At 65.9% G+C, this 19836-nt stretch overlaps 1 protein-coding gene across 1 annotated transcript; it reads left to right on the top strand.

Annotated features, from left to right (window-relative positions):
- Positions 1-14860: 14860 nt before the first annotated feature.
- On the top strand, positions 14861-18866 carry LOC140620652 (uncharacterized). The gene is made up of 2 exons (XM_072804772.1): positions 14861-15387; positions 16677-18866. Exon 2 carries the CDS (start codon positions 16832-16834, stop codon positions 18059-18061), a length of 1230 nt encoding a protein of 409 aa, XP_072660873.1. The 5' UTR covers positions 14861-15387; positions 16677-16831; the 3' UTR covers positions 18062-18866.
- The last annotated feature ends 970 nt before the right edge of the window (positions 18867-19836 follow it).

Genomic DNA, 19836 nt, shown 5'->3' with positions numbered 1-19836 from the left:
GTCCCCTTGGGTTTGCACCAGGCGTTTGACGTTCTGATCCTCGGGGGTCCAGAGCCCACCTGCCCTACCCTGGGTGCGGGGCTCAGCACATGGGGGGCACCAGCAGGGCAGCCCTGCTCTCTGGTGGGGGGGCATTCCTCGGCGTCCTAGAGCCCCGTGAGTCTGCACGGTGCCCCTTGGTTCAACTTTTCTTTCTTTCTTCTTTTTGTGCCTTATGGACGGAGCAGGTCCCTTTTCTCATTCTGACAATTGGGATGTCAGGCACTCGCGTCCCATCGCAGAAACTTCGCCACGTGACCGCCTGTTCGGGTCCAGGTTGGCGAGCGCTGCCCCTTCCTCCGTAGGTACGAGGGCTGCACCCCGACTCCGCCCGCAGTGCCCTGGGCGTGACCACAGGTGTGCACGGCGGCTCATCCCTGGGGACGTCTGTGCCTCATGGTTGCACACCCCGTGTGGCTCCCCGCCGGCCTCCCTGCTCCGCGTGGAATCCGTCCTGCCCCGTGCGTCCGCAGCACTTCCCGTGGTGACCGTCAGGATGACAAGCGTTCTCAATTCTGTTTGCCGGGAAGCATCGTTCTGTTCTTGCGCTTGAAGGAGTCTGGTCAGGACTGGGCGCTTGGCCGCCAGCCCCCTCCCCGCGGCGTCCTTCCTCCGCGGCTGCTGCTCAGGGTTCAGCCGTCATCCCGTGGCCGGTCCTCCCGGGCGCTCGGTCTCCGTCCTTGGTGTCGGGCGGCTCCGCTGGACGGGAGGGGCCCCGTGCACCTGGGGTCCCCTCCCGCAGGGGCGCCCCGTCCTGTTCCTCCTTCCCAGACCCCAGCCTCGCGTGTCTCAGGCCTCCTCACTCCGTCATCTCTCCCACCAGCCCTGCCGTACTTTCCACTCCTTCGCGGTCTTTCCCTCATTCTGGACGAGTTCTTCCGATCTAGTTTCCAGTTCACTCGTTTTCTTATCAGTTATATCAGATGTGCTGTCAAACGCATTCAGGTTTTAATTTCAATAATTATTTTCAATCCTGTTAGTTCTGTGTTTTTTAATTTATTTGTCTTTTATTGCTTTTATTTACCATGTTTTCAACTCATTCTTTTATTTTTTGAACATATTAAGCTAATTTTACGTTATTTGATCGATCATGTTAATGTCTGAAGGTTCTGTGGGTCTGAGTCTTTGTCCATTCCTCTGCTGACTCACAGTGCCTCGTTTCCTGGCCGACTTTGTCATTTGGGGCTGTGAGTTTATCTTTTTTGGAACTTTACCTCTGGAACTTCTCTGACGTGTCTGAATTCTTCCAGCAAAAATTAGTATCCGCTCTGCCTTGTGACCAGGGGCGCTCCCAGCCTTGGGTCGTTGGGTAGGGGTTCTCGGTCCAGTTCACTTTTCCTACAGATGCCTTTTCTGTGTCGCCTCTGCATGACCCTCAGCCAAAGCAGAACAGGACAGGGAGAGAAGCAGACTCCCTCATTTCACTCACAGCAAGACAGCTAGAAATAAAAATACCCCCGAGGCCTCTTACACATCCAATTTGGCTGCACTGTTTACGAGGGCTGTGTGGAGACGGGCTGGGGATGCTGAGCTGCAGCCCCGAGAACAGCGCTCGGCGGCATCTAACAGTTGCTTTTGCTTTTACCCTTTGACCTTTACTGCTGCCTTTTTTTTTTTTTTTTAAGATTTTTTTTAAATTCATGAGACAGAGAGAGGGAGAGACACAGGCAGAGGAAGAAGCAGGCTCCATGCAGGGAGCCCGACGCAGGACTTGATCCCGGGACCTAGGGTCATGCCCTGGGCTGAAGGCAGACGCTCAACCACTGAGCCACCCAGGCGTCCCCAGCAAGGTGCTTCTAAGGATAGATCCTGAACACACACTGGCAAGAATTTTATTCAGTAAAATGTTTAATGACCAAAGACTGAAAGCAGCCGAAATGTCCCAAGTCGTGTTGAGAAGTGACATATTCTGGTATGGTAACAAGAAGATTTGGATTTAGAATCAATGAAGTTACTAGAAACCTTGTCCTGAATTTGAATTAGAAGCATTCTAATTAACTCATAACGGATATTCCGTATATTCCAACACATACGTACGGTTAAATGAGTAGATTTCCTAAAGAGCCTGGATTCAGTTTTGGAAGTCAAGGAAGTTACAGAATTCTGAAGTTGGACTCAGGAGCCAACTTAACGGGGCCCCACTGTCAGAGACGTGACTTCTGAGCATCGTTGAGAGTCACAACTGGGATGCCTGAGTAGCTGAATGAAACATCAAAATATACTCAAACCTTTGAATTCGTAGTGACTTTAAAAAAAAAAAAAGATTTATTTATTTTGAGAGAGAGAGAGTGGCAGGAGGGGAAGAGCAGAGACAGAGTCTTAAGTAGACTCTGCACTGAGTGTGGAGGGACAGCTGGGGCTCAGCGGGTGAGCGCCTGCCTTCGGCCCAGGGCGTGACCCCGGAGTCCCGGGATCGAGTCCCGCGTCGGGCTCCCCGCATGGAGCTGCTTCTCCCTGTGCCTGGGTCTCTGCCTCTCTCTCTCTCTCTGTCTCTCATGAATAAACAAATCTTTTTTTTTTAAGATCATACAGGACAGCAGAAGCAACACCTGTCTGTCTAAGCGGAGACACTTCTGTAAAAGTCAAAACCAAAGCACCAGAACCGCAGGCGCCCCGGATACGTCTGAATCACCACGCCGGAAGAACAGCGCAGCCCGTCTGCTCAGAGATACTGCCTGGGAGCTGCGGATTGGAGGCCGCGGAGGTCCCGGCACAGGGGAGCCCCGGGGAGCGCGCCTGGCCCTGGACGGCCGGCTGCCTGCTTTCCCGGTGGCGCAGACGGTGGTGGTATTCAGCAGTCATTGTCCCCGACGGAGAGCAGCGTTTTCTTGTCATGAAGCATCTCATGGGTACAAAAGCACGTGTAGAGTCGCCTGTCCTGGCGGAACCAGTAGATGCCACCCCCTGCCCAGCTTAGGAAGGACCCAGAAGTCCCTCTGCCCCCTAGACAACGGCTTCTCTGTGATCGTCGGGATCTACGGTCAGATCGTGGGAGTCCCTCCCTGAGAAACACTAAAACGGAACTGACCGGTACACCCTCTGAGGACCCACAGACTCGGGACCTGTGGCCGGGGGACCCGCCGGGGATGGGCCAGGAGGAGCCCCCACAGACCCCGAGCAGGCCGGGCTGTTGCAGGGGCGCCTGTGGCCGGTGCGGTGACCAGCAGGAGCCCTGAGCGCTGACCGTGCCCCGAGGCTGCCCAGGGACCAGAGTGAATGAGCCCGACTGGAACTGGGCCCCTGGGCCAGCAGGTCCACACGGCTTGGGGATCTGGCCAGGACACGCAGGAACCCGGGACCCCCAAGAGAAGGGGAACAGACAGCAGAAGTCTCCAGAGGGACAGCCCCCTGCCGGGGACAGCAGCCCTCTCCACAGCAGCGGAAAGGCTTGGTCTGGACGAGCAACAAGGGCACCGGGCTGGTGGGCCTTCCCAGCTCCTCGCTTTGCGGTGGGGGGCGCACCATGCCCCGGGTCAGATGAACAGGCCAGCGACCAGATCCGTGGGGGCACCAGGTAGGTGTCGGGTGGGGACGGTGGAGAAACACTGACCTTGACTCGGCACGTTCCTCCGCCAGCTCCAGGCTGCCCAGGACCGTAGGGACCGTGTGCGGGGCTCCGCATAGACCCCGGCTCCCTGTCTTGGAGACTGCGGAGGTGAGTGCAGACGCCAGGCAGTGGGCAGGGGATGGTGGTCTTCCTCCTGCCTTGGTTTCACTGTCCCCTATGCCTTGGATTACCCTAAGTGACCACGATGATCCTCAAACTATTTGCAAAGTGAGCCTTGTGCATCCATGAAATTTGGTCCTGACTTTCAGGGAGCTTGGGTTTGCCAGGAAGAGCAGTGCCGGCTGACCAGGAAGCTCAGGACTGGGGGTGTGGCCCCGCACGGTGGCTGCCAGCTGCCACCTCTGCCCTTGGAAATCCTGCAGGAGCTCCTGTGAGCACCAGGAAGGTCAAAGGGCAAGGGGCTTCCCTGCCCTCCCTGGTCACTGCACGGTCACTCTCTGCAGCTTGTACTTCAGGAGCTGGGGTGGGGTCCCTTTAAAATCCGTCGTCAAGTCTCCTCTTTCCAGAAACCTAGGGAGAACCGTGGCTACTAAGAGCAAGTTCAGGCATCATCATGACTTGGGGGAGCCTCCTGCTGCTAAAAACGGGTCCGTCCCCTCCTCCGGGCCACCCCCGTGTGGTCCTGTAGGGAGGGAAGGGCTTGGAGACCTGCACCCTGTGGTCTGGGCCCTGCAAGCCTCAGCTGCCTGCGCCCAGGCCTCAGTGAGCCCGGAAAGCAGGCCCCGTGGGCTGTGCCGCCGCCGGACGCCTGCAGACAGAGAGCTGGGGACACCGGCAGTCGCTGCCCGTCCTGACTCCCGCCCCAGTTAATGCGGCCTGTGGCAAAGCCCCAGCCGCAGGAGCCACCAGGCCTGGCCGCACCCCCAGCTGGGCAGGCGGTTCACCCACGCGGGCCCTCGCAGTCTCAGCACTTCACCCACGCGCTCCACGATTTCCACATGCGGGGAAATCCCCAATACAAGCCTGAACGTTTGCATTTGGTCCGGACGGTAACAAACCTAGTCAGTGAAAGTCACTAGTGAGTTCACGTAACAGTCCTGGCGCCAGACTGTTTCCCTTCCTGGTTCCCGCCTCAGTCTCCTACTGGGACCCCAAACCACAGCCGGTTCTGAGTGTCCTGCTTGCGGGAGGAAGGGACGCGGGAGTCACGCCCAGAGCGAGCCTCAGAACACCTGCCCGCCTGCTTTGCACAAGGTGGGAAGCTCTACGCTGGCCCCTTTCGAGGACACTGAAGGAAACTGCTCCCTGCTTTCCAGAGAAGTGTGGTAGGGACATGGTTTTAAAAACTCACTTTAAGGGGTGTCTGGGTGGCTCAGCGGTTTAGCGCCACCTTCAGCCCAGGGCGTGACCCTGGTCCAGGGATGGAGCCGCACATCGGGTCCCTGCATGGAGCCTGCTTCTCCCTCTGCCTGTGTCTCCACCTCTCTCTGTCTCTCATGAATGAACAAATAAAATCTTTAACAGTAACTTGTTTTATCTGTAAGACCCCGCAGGTAGGCTTGAGGCATCAGAACATGTACTAACAGCCGAAACATAGAGACTGAAACACAGAACAGGTGAGGCCGAGACCCACCTGGCGCCCACTGGGAAGCCAGCAGCCCGGCCACCCCCCCACCCCCAACCAGGTAATACACGCGGACACCGGCGCAGAGACCTGGCACCTGCAGGGCCGCCACCTCACTGTGCGCCGCCGGCCGCTGCTGCCCTGGGCCTGCGAGACGGGGACAGGGACGGGCCATGCGGCGCTTGCGCAGGGAGGACGAGCGGCCGCCGGGGAGCCCGGCCTCCCCTCCCCGAGCCCCGCGGCTCGGCCTCCAGCCCAGCGGGTCCCTGGAGCTGCGGCCGCTCGCAGCCTGGGGGCAGGTGGGGCGGTGCCATCCCTTCGCCGCGGGAGCCTGGGCGCCCATTAGCTTCGGGACCCGGAGCGGGGAGGGGATGGGGGTCCGCCGCCCCGGGCCCTGCTCCCCGCGCCCCTGTCCTCGCAGCCCGCCTCTCCCGGCGCCCTCGGCCAGGCCGCGCCTCCTGCCACAAGCTGCCTGGGGTGCCCAGGGTCCCGCGGAGTGGCCCAGCTTCCCTGCCCGGAGCCTGCCCCTCATGCCGCTCAGGCTCAGGCGCTCCCCCAACCCAGGGCCGTGGGTGACACCCATCACCGGGCCTGGTGGCTCCGCTTCCGTCCTCCCGAGGTCGCCTCAGGCCCTGGTGGCCCTTCAGGCACCCGGTGCTGCCCACACCGGCCCTGGGAGCGGCCAGAGGGTGCAGCCAAGGCCCCTGGGCAGGTGGCAGGGGGGCAACCTCTTCGCCGCCCCCGGGGTGGCAGGGCTTGGCCCTCGGGCCCCTCGGCTGCTGGTGGCCAAGAGCGCTAGGCGAGGGGTGCTTGCCGTCAGCCCCTCCCACGCCGCACCGCTTGCCCCAGTGGGCCCAGGACTTGGACCCGGGACCAGGAACCAGAGACCAGGGACCAGGGACCAGGGACTCAGGAAGGGTCCAGGGGGGAGGGCCTGAGCCACCGCTGGCCGGGGCTGCTCCTGGGGAGCACACGGACCAGGTGCGGGCGGGAGGGGAGGCCCTGGGACACCTGCTCTTATTCACATTCTTTCCAAAACTGGACAGGCTCTGGATTAAAACCCTCGGCGGAAAAAAATAAAATAAAATAAAACAAAAATAAATAAATAAACAAACAAACCAACCTGGGCGGGTGCTGCAGGCTGCCGGCGGCCTCTGCCTGAAGTTTGAGAACAGATCCGGAGACCGGTCTGCGGGTGACAACAGACACGGGAAGCACAACCTGGATCAGTGCATGTTCATTTTTGAAAAACCAAAGTGGCTTTAACGAAATCCAGCTTGGGGGCCGGTTACCTGTCTGGCTCAGCCAGAGAAATTCAGTTAGAGAGCTCTTCCTCCGCAGATGCAGAAGGGGCCCCGGACCTTAGGGTGGGGGCTGGCGGCCACTGTGGGAGGGCAGCGCTCTCTCCCCCAGGGCGGGCTGCCCCTCCCTAAGGTAGTAAAGATGTTCCCAGTCAATGAAGATGGATCCTTAAAGCACTTTGATGGACCGTCTCCCGGTAGTTTACCTTCAGCCGGCCACTCACAGAAGCGTTTGAAGAAGAATTTTAATGAGGGCGACAGCGAGCTGCCCTAGCCTGCCCCGTGTCTGCTCAGGACACCCCGAAGGTGGCGTCTGGGTGGGTGGCGGGGGCGTGTGCTGTGGTCGGACAGGGTCTCGGAGCCAGACGCAGCAGCAGCCTGCACGACTCCCGTCTCGTGTGAAGAAAGACTAGACGGCGTCTCTGGCCGCCAGAAGAGAGAAAGCTGACTGTGGTCACCCGGCGCCCCCCACCCCGCGCAGGAGCAGGCCAGGCAGGCTGTGTGAACAGGAGACGGGCTGCAGCCCGAGGCTGCTGGATGCCGAGGCCACTGGCCCCCCATCCCAGGTGCACCCCGGGAAACACTGGCCCCATCACCCCACCTTCCCACGGCACCGTTTCCCACCACAACCCACCGCCTGCTCTGAGCTGTGCGGGGACACAAGGTCACGCAAAGGCCCACTTTTCCTTCCAGTGTCCGGTGCCTCCGTCTGGGCTGCCTCCGCAGGGAGTGAGCACATCCTTCGCTTTCAATTACAGAGCTGGGGGGTCTGGAAGCCCTGCTCGGGGCTCCCTTGGGGGAATCAGTGTAATGACTGATGCTAAGAACGGATTCATTTTGTAGGAATCCTACGGCCAAGTTTATGGACAGGACTAAGGTAGAAATGCCGGTCTCTCCTCAAAAATCTTGGTGTAGGGGAGTGTTTGGTGCCACGGATGTGGGGTCGTGTGAAGCCCAAGCTAGCCGGTGCCATGGGGTCCAAGGTGACATCTCTTTACTGAAGAAACCGACTGTTCCTCTTGGACATCAGGACGCATGTCCAGGTCCTCAATGGAAAGACTGGGGCAGACTTTCCCCTATACGTGGGGGCCAGTGGCAATCAGCAGTTCTCACCCAGTGGGACCACGGCTGGCAGCTGGCCCTGGGGTCTCACTATAGGACTCCTCCAAAGCCGCGCTTCCCAGACCCTAATGTCCCGGGAAGGTCCTGTTGGAAACCACTGGCAGCCGCCATTCACCCTGCGAGGCCGGGCCACTCCCCTCCCCGGGGGCATTCGGGCTGGAGCCTGACTTGTTCCTTCTCAACTTGGTGCAAAATTGCTGCAAACACAAGTGGCACTTTACCCAACCTCTGGCCAGAGGGGGCAGGAGGGACAGGACGTCCACCTGGAGGTGGACGGAGGGGTGGCCCCGGCCCGTCTGTCCTGTCTGCCGTCTGTCTGCCAGGCCAGCTCACTGCCACACCCGCCAAACCTCCAGAGCCCGAAAGCAGAGCAGGAGTCCCCCGGGGCTGAGCAACTCTCCATCCTTGCGGCCCCTGCCGTCTTGTCCAGGCCTGTACCCGCGCCCCAGCCCTCGGGGGCCTGGGAACACGCCCAGGTGCTCACCTGACTTAACACCTGCCCCAGAGGTGGGGACACCATGGTCCTCAGGCAGACAGACCCTGGGTGATCATGAGCCTCCCTGAAGGAGAGGGGATGCAGACACCTGCCGCAGGCCCTGCGGGAAGCGTCTAGAAACCAGGCCTGGGCTGTGCCAAACCACCGCCGTGACTGTAGCCCAAGGAAACCGCCTGCACATCTCGCCTCCAAAACCTCGCGGGGAGCGTGTGCTGTGTGGCATCGCCCTTTGTGCGAAGTCCTTACAGCCGCACAGGGGCCAGTCCACCCTGGGAGGCACCCGAGGCGCGGGGAGCCCGGTGACCGGGCGGGCGGCGTGGGGCCAGCCCTGGTGACTCCCGATGCGCGCTCTCACCCCTCAGGCTCCCTGAGCGCCAGCGGACCTGCCCCCTGGGCCCCGCACCACCTCTCCCAGGCGCCCAGCCCCAGCCCCATGGCCCGCAGGGGCCTGTGCTCTCACGGGAGCCCAGGAGGAGGAGGTAGGCGGCGGCGGCAGGCGGTTCCACCCTGTGAGGACCCGGCGCCCCAGCGACTGTCCACTCTGAGGCTGTGCGCCCGCCGCTGCGAGCCCTCCGAGACCTGACTGTCGCCCAAGACCCCGGCGCTCAGGGCTCCCTCCCGGATGCCGTCCGGATGCCGCCTGGGTGCCCCTCCTCTCCGGGTGGCTAGCTGGCTCACCGCCCTGGCCCCACGTCTGGCACTGGCCAGGCTGAGGAACGGGGGTGACCCATGCACACATGGGGCCTGGGCACAAGGTCTGGGCCTCAGGGACCCCTCCTGCTCCCGTCTCTCTGGAGGCCTTGCTGCCGTCCCTCTCAGGGCCCCAGGGGCCTGGCTCCGGCCCGAGGCTCCCTGGAGCCCCCTTAGTCCTTCCGGGAGTGGGAACAGCCCCCATCAGTGCTCAGCCAACGTCCCCACTTGCTGGGACGTTGCCCTCCCAGGCCAGGATGCCCTGATGGGTCAGATCCCCCCCGCCCCGGTGTGGGACAGGCTGAGGCTCAGCCAGGGGATGGCGGGGCCGGGCGGAGAGCTGAGCAGGGCAGCGGTTGCGCAGGCTCCAGCTTGGGAAGAGGGGAGCAGACGCGGGAACCCAGAGCAGCGTTGAGGGCAGAGGCCAGGCCCCTGGTGTCAGAGAGGAGGACGGCGCGGGGGGGGGGGGGGGGGGGGGGGGATGCACTGGGCGGGGCCCCGGGATGCACGGGGAGGGGCCCCGGGACTGATGCAGAGCCAGAGGCCCACAGGTGGAAACCTCAGGAGCCTGCGGGGGCTCTGGGTCAGGTCAGCGGGGTCCTGGGGTTAAAAGCCCCCCCCAGAGCCCAGAGGATATGGGAGCACGTGCTGTTGTGGCCATTTTTGAACAAAGCCAAACAGCCGGAAGCTGTCTCTGGGAGGAGCCCTGGGGCTGAGGGGGGCAGTGGGGGCGGCCCCTGCGGCGGGTGTGGGCCGCGAGGAAAGCGGGCGCAGGGGGCAGGGTGCGGGTGCCGCCGTCCTCTGGCCTCTGTGGTCCGGTGCACCGCGCACCGCCAGGTCCGGAGCTGCCGGGAACCTGCACGCCCCTCATCTCCGGGCTGGGGGCAGCTGCCGCTGCAGAGAGGCCAAGGGCAGGGGTGTGGGGGTGCTGTGGGCTCCCCGCCGGCTCGCGGCTGCAGGGACCTCTCCTGATGCGTGGGGACCACAGCGCAGTGGCTGCTGTCGGGGCCCCAGCTCAGCAGCCCGGCCGAGGGACGGGAGTTGCAGAAGACAGGGGTCGTGCTCCCCGGGGAGGTGCTCCTGCCCAGCCCGGCGCCGTGGTGGGGCCTGCGGGTCCACAAGCGCCAGGCCCCAAGGCTGCGTCCCCGGGCCCGCCAGCCTCTCTGGGCTGCGCACACTGTCCCCGCGCCCACACTACGCCCAAGGGGTGTTCCAAGGGCCCGAATAAACAGGCGGTACCTCTCGGGGAGGACGGTGTCCAGGCGGGGCAATTGCGCTTCCCTGGCTGTGAAAACTGCTTCAGGGGCCGCGGTGTCCGGTAGATGCTGGGAGAACCGGAATCCGGGCGCAGCGCATCCTTGCAGAGCCCCGGGCGGGGCGGGGGGCGGGCTGGGCCTCCTGCGGGGAAGACCCCTAGGCCACCAGGCTGCAGAGACTCAGACCTGGGCCAGGCCCCCAGGAAATGAGGAGGCTTTATTTTTATTTTTTATTACTTTTTTCATGAGGCTTTAAAAACAAAAGAAACAGCTGATCACCTCCTACGGCTCCCACCTTCCAGAGCCCCATGTCCTCTTTTGGACCAGAGTGACCGCCCGTTCCCTTGTTGGGGAGAGCTGTGGAGTGGCCACCGTCCCCGGAGGATGGCCCCGCTCCCGCTCTGGACACCGGGAGCGGCAGCAGGCAGGCCCTACCAGGAGGCCCCAGGACGCTGATGGTCACTTGAGACTTTACCCTTTGCTTGGCCAAACAGCATATTCACTGCGTAATACGTGTCGCAGGCCCATAGGACATGTTGTTTGGGGCAGATCGTGGATTTTTTTTTTTTTTAAGATTTTGTTTATTTACTCATGAGAAACACAGAGAGAGGCAGAGACCCAGGCAGAGGGAGAAGCAGGCTCCCTGCAGGGAGCCCGACGCGGGACTCGATCCCGGGGCTCCAGGATCACGCCCTGGGCCGAAGGCGGCGCTAAACCACTGCACCACCTGGGCTGCCCAAGTGGAAGAACGTTTCTCAATCATTTCCCAGGGACAGGGTCATGAACACTGAGACTTCGGGGCCACGCAGAGGGCCTGACACTCGTGTCCTCATCTCCCATCTTCAGGCTGACCCAACACTGGGCGTCCGTTGCGTGTGAAGCTCTTGGGGCTGGAAGCTGCGGCCTTGCTGCTGGCCAGCCTGAGCCCCAGGGGTGGCCTCCGCTCGGGGACCGTCCCCAGGGCTTCCCTGCCCTCTGCTGCGGGGAGGTCTGACGCTGGGAACTCCAGGGGGGACCTGCGAGCCGCTTTCTACTTGGACCTGGAATTCGGAGCTGAAACCCTGATTCCCAAATCTCACTCCTGTGGTGGCCAGAATACCCGAGAAGCCAGAAGTGGCTTGATTAGGCCTGTAAATCCCAGGGGAGGCGGCTCAGGACAGCGGGGGGTGTTGAGGGGCGCCGGCCTCAGTGGGGCGGTGCTGGACAAGACTCGGATGAGCGCAGCCCCTCCGAGCTGCCTCGCTCCGGGGACAGGGGAAAACGCCCCACGGCCTCACGGACTCACATTTCCCCTCCTGAATTCTCCCTGACGTCCATTGACGCTCAAAACAAATCAGCCTCCACTGATTTCCAGGAGCTGTCGGGCTCCAGACGCAGGCCCGCCCCAGGAGGTGGGAGTCCTGCCTGCAAAGCCGCAGCGGGGATGGGGCCTTCTGGGGCTTGGAGTCGCCCTAACCCTGTTGGGCCTCGGAGCGGGGAAGGGCCGGGAGCTCAGGGCCCCGGGGCTCCGGGTGCGGACGAGTTGACCGGTGGCCGCTCCGCCCTGCCCGCCTCTCTGTGGCCAGCCAAGCCGAGTGGGCCGGACCCAGCTGGGGACTTGGGGGCTCTGAGGGGTGCCCTGGGTTCTGGGTCACATGGCGTCCCGGTCGTGCCTCAGGGCGAATGCGAGGACAAGTGGTACCTCCAGGCTGACCTCCAGGTTCTGAAGATGCTGAGTGGGAGGCAGTACCTGGTACGAGAAGGTGGCAGCCCCCCGGCCCCCGCCGACGCCCCGGCCCAAGCCTGGCCAAGGGGAGGTGGGCCCGGCCTCTGGGCAAGCCTTGACCTGTCCAGGGTCAGCCAGTGAGGGGCACCGCCCACACTCCGGGCAGGGAACGCGCCCTCCGCGGCCCCGAGGGTGCCGTCAGGGAAACCCCAGCATGTCTGAGCAGCGACTCTAAGGGCAGGAGCGGGGGGGGGGGGGCCGAGGCGAGGCCAACGAGGCTGGCAGGGGGGAGGAGGCCTGGAAGGTGGTGCCATGTGGTCACCACCCCACCCCCGGCTGGCTCTTCCCAGGTGTTGGAGCCCACTGACCGTGATGGGGCGTCCTTCCATGCGGGGCCAGCCCCACTCCCCCTTCGCTCCCAGATCCTGAGCTGCTGTGCCTGGGGGCACGGAACTCCGGCCGTCACCCGAAGGTCCAGCTGCAGGCCCGGCTGGCCACAGCAGCTCACGGTCCCGAGGGCCCCAGTGTCTGGACGGATGGACCCGGCACGACGCAGGCGCGTCTGGAAGCGGCCTGGACACCTGTCCGTCCTGCACTGGGACAATCCGGGAAGGACACTCGGTCCCTGCCTGAGTCTGGGGCCTCCTTCAGCGGCATGTCGCCTCCAGGCCCGTGGGGACGGCTGCCAGCTGTGCCTGTTTCCAGACCCTTTTCTGGGAACAAGCGGAGAAGGGGCCTCCTGTGTGCGCCCTAAATTCTCAAATCACCCCCTGGGGGGTGCGAGCCACAGTGGCCTTCGGGAGCCGTCCTGGGCAGCAGTCACCATGGACACACGGTGCCACGACCCCGGTGGCTCCGACGCCCCGCACAGCTGCCCCACGGCGGCAGTTCTGTTTTCTGTGTCGGCCCTTGTTCTGGAAGGAAGTCAAAAGAAATGCTTTGTTGGGACGCCTGGGGGGCTCAGTGGTTGGGCGTCTGCCCTCGGCCCAGGTCGTGATCCTGGGGTGTCGACAGATGGTGAGGGGACAGGGGCCGAGCGCAGACGGGGGCTGTTGGGGGCTGAGCAGCAGGCGCACCAAGTGAGGCCAGGCCCGGGGAGCCTCAAGCCTCCGGGCACCTTCCAGAGCGTCAGGGCAGGGCCGGTCGGGAAGCAGGTGGGAAGGGAAGCAGCACCCTGCGCGGAGCTCCTGAGCTCTGGGGGTCACCCCCTCCTGAGTCCCTGGTAGGTTTCTTAGGAGCAAAGTCTTTCCTGCGCCAGGGACAAGGCCCCAAGGACGACTGACCACTGCCCAGGGATCCCTGACCGGCGATGGGGGCGCCGGGGCTGTGCACGCCCCACCCCCCAGGGTCTGCTCTCCATGGGCTGCCGAGGAGGGGACCCCCTGGAAGAGGAGGGGACTTGCAGGTGTGTCCCCCACGCCTCCCCAGGTGCCCCTCGCCAGTCCCGACCCCGTCCTTGGTGCTGGATGCCCAATGACTCCCTCGGAGTCAGGGTCGGGGTGGAAGGGGTGGGCCCAGGCCTGAGGAAAGACCAGGATTCCCCCCACCCGGCCCCCCGAGGAGCAGGGCCCCCCAGCCCTTGGTCAGAGGCAGCAGCTGCCCTCTCAGGCCCGCCTGGCACACACTGGACCCCTGGGGGCGGGGGCGGGGGTGTCACTGCTCTGAGACCCCAGGGACCCCCAGGACCCCTGCCCCTGGTGCTGAACCTAAGGAGCAAACCCCCTTGGTGAGGAGCAGAGTCTGCTGGGGAAGCAGAGGTAACAAGGAAGGTGGTGACGGTGGGGGGGGTCCCCACTTGAACCCCACCCCAGGCTACTGTGTGAGTGAGTGTGGGGCGCAGATCCTCCCGATGCCCCCAGTTCTTCCCCTTGGCTCTGGTAGGGAAACGAGGTCTGGGTCTGGGGCCCCCGGCCTTGCAGAGGGGGAGGGGCATCCATGGCCGTGGGGGGCAGGGTCGTGTCCCCAAATGCCCCCAGAGCCAGGAGGGCAGGGGTGTGCAGCTGGGAGGCCCTGCCCAGCAGACCTACCGCCCAGGGTGCCCCCAGTGGGGGGTCAGGGGCTCCCACACAGCCCTCCCAGGGGGACTGTCCTCGGCCTTTGCACCCCGCTGCCCGCCTGCCCCCGTCTCTCCCTGCCTTCCTGGGTCCTGGCAGGTGGAGCCACCCCTGGCGCCGTCCCCTCTGCTGAGCAGAACTCCAGAGGCTCCTGCCCTGTCCTCGTGGGGGGGGGGGTCACCCCAGGCCACCCCACTTCTGGGGGCGGGTGCTGGGGAGGGAGCGTGTCTGTGTGATTGGGGGGCAGGGTGTGCAGGGAGGGTGGCCCCTCAAAGGACTAGTTGTGAAAATCCTCCTTACCGGGGCCGCCGGGCTGACGGCTCAGGTCACGCTCTCAGGGTCGGGGGGGTCGAGCCCCGAGCCCCTGCGTGGACCCCAGGCTCAGCCAGGAGTCTGCTGCTCCCTTTCCCGCTGCCTCCGCCCCCCCCCCACTGTGCGGCCAGCGTGTGTCTGCTCTCTCGCTCTCGCTCAAGTAAATAAAATATTTTGAAAAACTCTTATCCTCCAAACAGTGACAGTGCTGCAAGTGCACGTCCCTCGACGTCCCGTTGTTTCAGGCACAAGTCCATCAGCTGGACATACGGCCTTTTTCTAGGGGATTCGGTCCTCAAAGGGCAGGCCCGTGTCTCCAGGCCTCTTGGGGACGGTAGCAGGCTGTGCCCCAAATCGGTGGTGACACGTCCCAGGCCACCGCGGCGTGTGCAGCCTCCCTGGCATCATGGCATCGAGCCGCTTCGTCGATTCTGGGTTCTGCTGTTTGTAGGATTCACGCAGGAGCGTGCGGCTTGGAGTTTCTCCCTCAGGTGTGAGTCCGAGTAGCTGTTCCACTAAGTGACCACAGGAACCGGAACCGAGATGGCGCAGGTGGGAGACGGGCCTCTGGCTCAGGTGGGGGGGCCGTGGGGGCGGGCACAGGCCCGGGGGGGCACAGACGCTACTCCCCTCGGTCACGGAGTAGGACTGGGGGAGGGGAGGGGGGGGCGGGGGAGGCTGCAGCTCCAGGCCTGGGAGGGCAGGGGAGGCGAGCTCCACTGTTTGGGGAAGTCACCCAGCAGCTGCCATCGGCTCTTGGAGGGCGTCGCCAGCCCTGGGGACACAGAGGATGCCCCCTGCCCCCGCCAGACCTGCTCCAAGGAACCAACTGGGGGCGCCCAGCCCTCCCCGCCAGGCAGGCCCCGCTGCCGCGCAGCACCCAGCATCACCCCCGGGCCGATTTCGAGAGCGTCGTGGCCGTGTTACTCCCACCGTCCGGCCCTGCGAGGTCCCCAGCGTCGTTCTCAGAAGGGGCCCTGTCCGCCCACCCCCATCCCACGCCAGGGGCCTTCCTCAATTTGCTTCCCTTTTCAGTTTCCCACTGCTCGCGCTGGAGCAGAGATGCCTCTAGAAAGTGTTGGCTGCAGACTTCCTTCTGTCTGAGGACAGTGCTGGGGGGTGGGGTGGGGGGTTCCGGGTCGCCTCCCAGCCCGACCCCTCGCCCGAGGAGCAGTGAGGCCAGAGCCTGCACTATTCGGGCCCTCGGGGCCCGGAGCAGGAGCAGCATCGGAGTCCCGGCGCCTCTGGACCTGCGCACCCAGCCCGCCTGCAGGACGCCGGTGAGAGAGGGGGGTGGGCAGCCCTCCCTGGAGGGGGCCAAGGTGAAGCGTCCCCCACAGCCCCGCTCACGGGACATCTGGCTGCAGGGGGAAGGTGCCCGTGCACCGGGCCTGCCAGGCAGGAAGGGTGGACGCTACGGCCTCCTGCAGCAGCTCCATCCGTGCTGTGCTGGGTGGGCTGCGGGACGAGCCCCCTCCTGTCACCACCGTGGGGGCCCTGCCTCCAGCCACCGGGGAGAGCAGGGGCGAGGCCGCGGCGGGCAGGTGGGCTTCTCCTCCTCGGTCTCCCAGAGCTGCTCGTGGGCCCTCCTTTTGTGCCCCCTGCTCCTGCGCACCTGAGGGCAGGGGTCTCAGCGGGGGCTGCCTGGCACGGTGGCATCACAGCCCACTCTGCCCGTGAGGCCGGCCCGGGAACCAGCCGCCACGCGAGGTGTGCAGGGTGCCCAGGTGGTGGCGGGCACGAGGCGGGGCCTCAGCCGGGAGTCCTGGGGGGTTGGGCTGGGCGAGCCTCCTGGGCGAGCGGCGCACACCTCGCGGGGCCGGGTGTCCAGCTCGGCCTCTGGGCGCTCTGATCACCAAGTCTGAGCAGCGAAATCTTGCTGCAAGGCTATGGAGCGGCGTAGAGACCTGCTGGCATGTTCTGGAAGGGGCCCTGGGGAGGGCCCAGGTTCCCGCACACGACACGGAGCCTGGGCTCCTAAATGATAGTGATTTCTCAGAGTCTGGAGCCTGGTGGTCGGTTCAGGGCACCGGGCTACTGCCCCGGTGGGAGGGTGGGGACCCCCTGGCGGCAGTCGCCCCTCACGGGCCGCCCTCAGGCCCTGACCACCTCCCAACGGCATCCCCTGGGGTTAGGGCTTCGAGGAAGGGATTTCAGGGATGCGGCCAGCCAGTGTGGGGCAGCCCCCTGACCCGTAACCGCGGGAAAAGGGACAGGAAGCGGCCCCGCGGCTCCAGCCCTCAGAGCCGGTGTCGTGTGTCACCAAGGAGGACGCCCCAGGTGACGGCGCACGGCCCCGGGGGCTCGGTCACTGCGTGCGGCAGAGAACAGGAGGCAGGCCGGGCAGTGGGGGCGCCCCGGGGGCGGGGGCTCGGGCCTGGGGGGAGGCTGGGGGCCAGGGCCAGGCGATGGCCGAGGGGCGCGGATGGCCCTCCCGGTGGGTCCCGAGCTGGAAGGGGGCGCGGAGCAGGAGCTGGTGGTCACTGCCGGGGCAGGTGGTTCCTGGGGCTGCTGGCAGCTCCCCCGCGGCCCCTGGGGCCTCACTGCCGTCCTGGCCCATCCTCCGCAGCGGTCCTCCCGGCCTCCTCAGCGGTCCTCTCGTCCTCCAGTCCTCCGCAGCGTCCCCACCGAGGGAGTCTGTCTTCGGGTCTCACAGCCTGAGGGCGGCTTCCTTCTCCGGAGACCTGAGGCGGCTTCCCGGGGGTGGATTCCCAGGCGGCGCCCATGGATCCCGGCCCCGAGGAGGAAGGGGGGGCCCTGGCCATCCCCCCGCTGAGGCCCGGCGAGAAGTTCCACGTGTTCGTGAGCTACAGCAGCAGGGACGCGGCGTGGACCCACACGCTCATCGGCCGCCTGGAGGCGGACCTCCCGGGGCTGCGGGTGTGTCTGCACGAGCGGGACTTCGTCCCCGGCAGGAACATCCTGGAGAACATGGCCGAGTGCATCCAGCAGAGCCAGAAGGTGCTCCTGCTGCTGAGCCAGGACTTCGTGCAGAGCCGGTGGTGCCTCCTGGAGGCCGACCTGTCCCTGTTCGGCTACTGCCTGGAGAGGAAGGCCGTCATCCCCATCCTGCTGAAGCCCTGCCGGGTCCCGCTGCACCTCAGCCACCTGACCTACCTGGAGGCGACCGACAGCCGCTTCTACCCCAAGGTGCTGCGGCTCCTGTGCCAGGCCACCCTGTGCGGGGCGCGCTCCGTGCCGGCCCTGCGCCCGGCTGCCTCCCTCTACAGTGGGAAGGCCCTCCTCACCCTCAACTGCATCAACAAGGACAGCCTGTCGTCTTGGCAGGTGGGGACCTTCAGCACCCTGAGTGTCCCGGACCCCCTGAAGGAGGTGCTGGAGGAGCCCGAGGTGTACCGGCGCGCCCTGGGCGTCCTGAACGGGGCACAGTCCCCCAGGTCCTGCCTCCGCTACCTGGGCTGCAGGGTCCCGCTGGGCATCTTCCTGATTCTCATCTCCTTGGTGCTGCTGTCCTTCACCCTGATCCTGGGGCTCCAGCCGAGCCCGCCAGCTCAGCGCTTCCTGCTCCTCTTGGGCGGGGTGTTTTTCTGCTCCCTCGTCTTGGTCCTGGCGGTGAACACCTTCTGCTGGTTCCGGAGGTTCTCCAGGAGGAAGATGCGGGAGCTGGTCCTCAGAGCGGGCGAGGCCAACCTCCTGCTGGCGCCCCACTCCGTGCTGGTGGGCTGTGACACCATGAACAAGCTGCACTTCGTGTACGTGCTCCTGGAGGAGTGCAGGCAGGTCTTTCTGGAGTGCGCGGAGGGCGAGGCGCTGTTCCGGGAGGCCATGCTGCGGTTCTCCTCCAGCTACGCCTGCTGCGTGGCCCACGCGTACTTCCCCGCCTCTGAGGACGTCCAGGGGGCTCAGGGCCACCTCCAGCTGGGCCTGTGCTTCTGCCAGTTCGTGTCTCTGCAGCTGAAGAGACACCAGGGCCTCGGGGTTTACCCCGTGTGATGGCAGGACGGGCCGGGGACAGTGCCTCTTGCCTGACTGCCCGGCTGCCCCCTGGCTGGCCCCGCGGACACAGCCTCCCCGGGGCCTGGGGGGGTGCACACGGGACCCTCACCTCTGGCCAGGACGGCCACCCTCGGGCCCTCACACCGCCCCGGCGACCCCGCAGCCTGCTCGGAAGGCAGAGGTGGCATCAGCCCAGGTGGCCTCACAGTTTGGGGAGGCGGCATTTCGGACAGGCTCCCCGAGAGGGTGCTGGGGAGAGCAGCAGGCTTGCCTGTGACCCCCGGGCCCCTTGGGGTGCGCCTGCCTCTGCCTGACGGCCCGTCAGTGTCCAGGGGACCAGGGCGGACCATGCTGGCCCGCGGCGGCCCTCCCCTGAGCTGCTCTTCCAGGCACCGGCCCCTCATTCCCGGACACGGAGCGCGGGGCGGGCGGCGGTGGGGTCCAGGCCCGGCGAGGGGGACGCACCACGGGGCTCACGCCGTGCACCCGAGAGCCCTGCGGGGCCAGCCACAGCCGCCCTGCGTCCGTCCCCACGCGGACACCCCGTCAGCCCCGCGTGTCCGCCGCCTCTCCCGCGGGGGCCTGGGGCTCTGGGGCGCGGCCCGGCCGGGACCTCCGACCTGCGCCGCCCGCCCCCGGGGCCCGCTCCCGGGCTCAGAGGGCAGCGCCCACCTCGGAGCTTCTGGGCTTCCGCAGACGCTCTTCCCCGGGAGACCTCAGGTACCTGCGGGGATGAAACCCGCGCGCCGGTTCTGGACGTGGGGGCGCAGCAGCGGCAGCGCTGGGGGAGCAGCAGCAGGGCCCAGCCGCCCCGCCCCGCCCCCGCCGAGCCCCGCCCCCGCCGAGTCCCGCCCCCCGCGCTGAGCCCCGCCCCTCCGCTCTGCGTCTGCCTGCGCCGCTCTGCCCCGCCCCTCCACTCTGAGCCCCGCCCCCTCCTCTGAGCCCCGCCCTCCGCTCTGCGTCTGCCCCCGCCGCTGTGCGCCCCGCCCCCTCCCCTGAGCCCCGCCCCTCCACTCTGAGCCCCGCCCCCTCCCCTGAGCCCCGCCCCCGCGCTGAGCCCCGCCCCCACCGAGCCCCGCCCCCCGCGCTGAGCCCCGCCCCTCCGCTCTGCGTCTGCCTGCGCCGCTCTGCCCCGCCCCTCCACTCTGAGCCCCGCCCCCTCCTCTGAGCCCCGCCCTCCGCTCTGCGTCTGCCCCCGCCGCTGTGCGCCCCGCCCCCTCCCCTGAGCCCCGCCCCTCCACTCTGAGCCCCGCCCCCTCCCCTGAGCCCCGCCCCCTCCTCTGAGCCCCGCCCCCGCGCTGAGCCCCGCCCCTCCGCTCTGCGTCTGCCCCCGCCGCCCTGCGCCCCGCCCCCTCCCCTGAGCCCCGCCCCTCCGCTCTGGGCCCCGCCCTGTTCAGCGCCCCGCCCCCTTCCCTGAGCCCCGCCCCTCAGCTCTGCGCCCCGCCCCTCCACTCTGAGCCCCGCCCCCTCCCCTGAGCCCCGCCCCTCCGCTCTGGGTCCCGCCCCCTTCGCGCTGAGCTCCGCCCTGTTCTGAGCCCCGCCCCTGTGCGCCCTGCGGGACCGTCGAGACCCCCCAGGGCTCCAGACCCGGAGGGCAGGGCCTTGGGCAGCAGCGGTGGCCCCAGGTGCTGCCCTGAGCCTCAGCGCGTCCGTGAGCGAGCAGCTGGCAGGTGATGTCCGGGCGGATCTGCGGTTGGAGCTGCGCACCTCGCCCCGCACCCCGGGTGCCCGTGCGCGCCTGGGCAGGGGCCGCACCGCGAGTCTCCGGGTGG

This window comes from Canis lupus, chromosome 29 (genome assembly GCF_048164855.1).
Source record: "Canis lupus baileyi chromosome 29, mCanLup2.hap1, whole genome shotgun sequence".
NCBI classification, from domain to species: Eukaryota; Metazoa; Chordata; class Mammalia; order Carnivora; family Canidae; genus Canis; species Canis lupus.
This window is presented reverse-complemented; position numbering and strand designations above follow the sequence as displayed.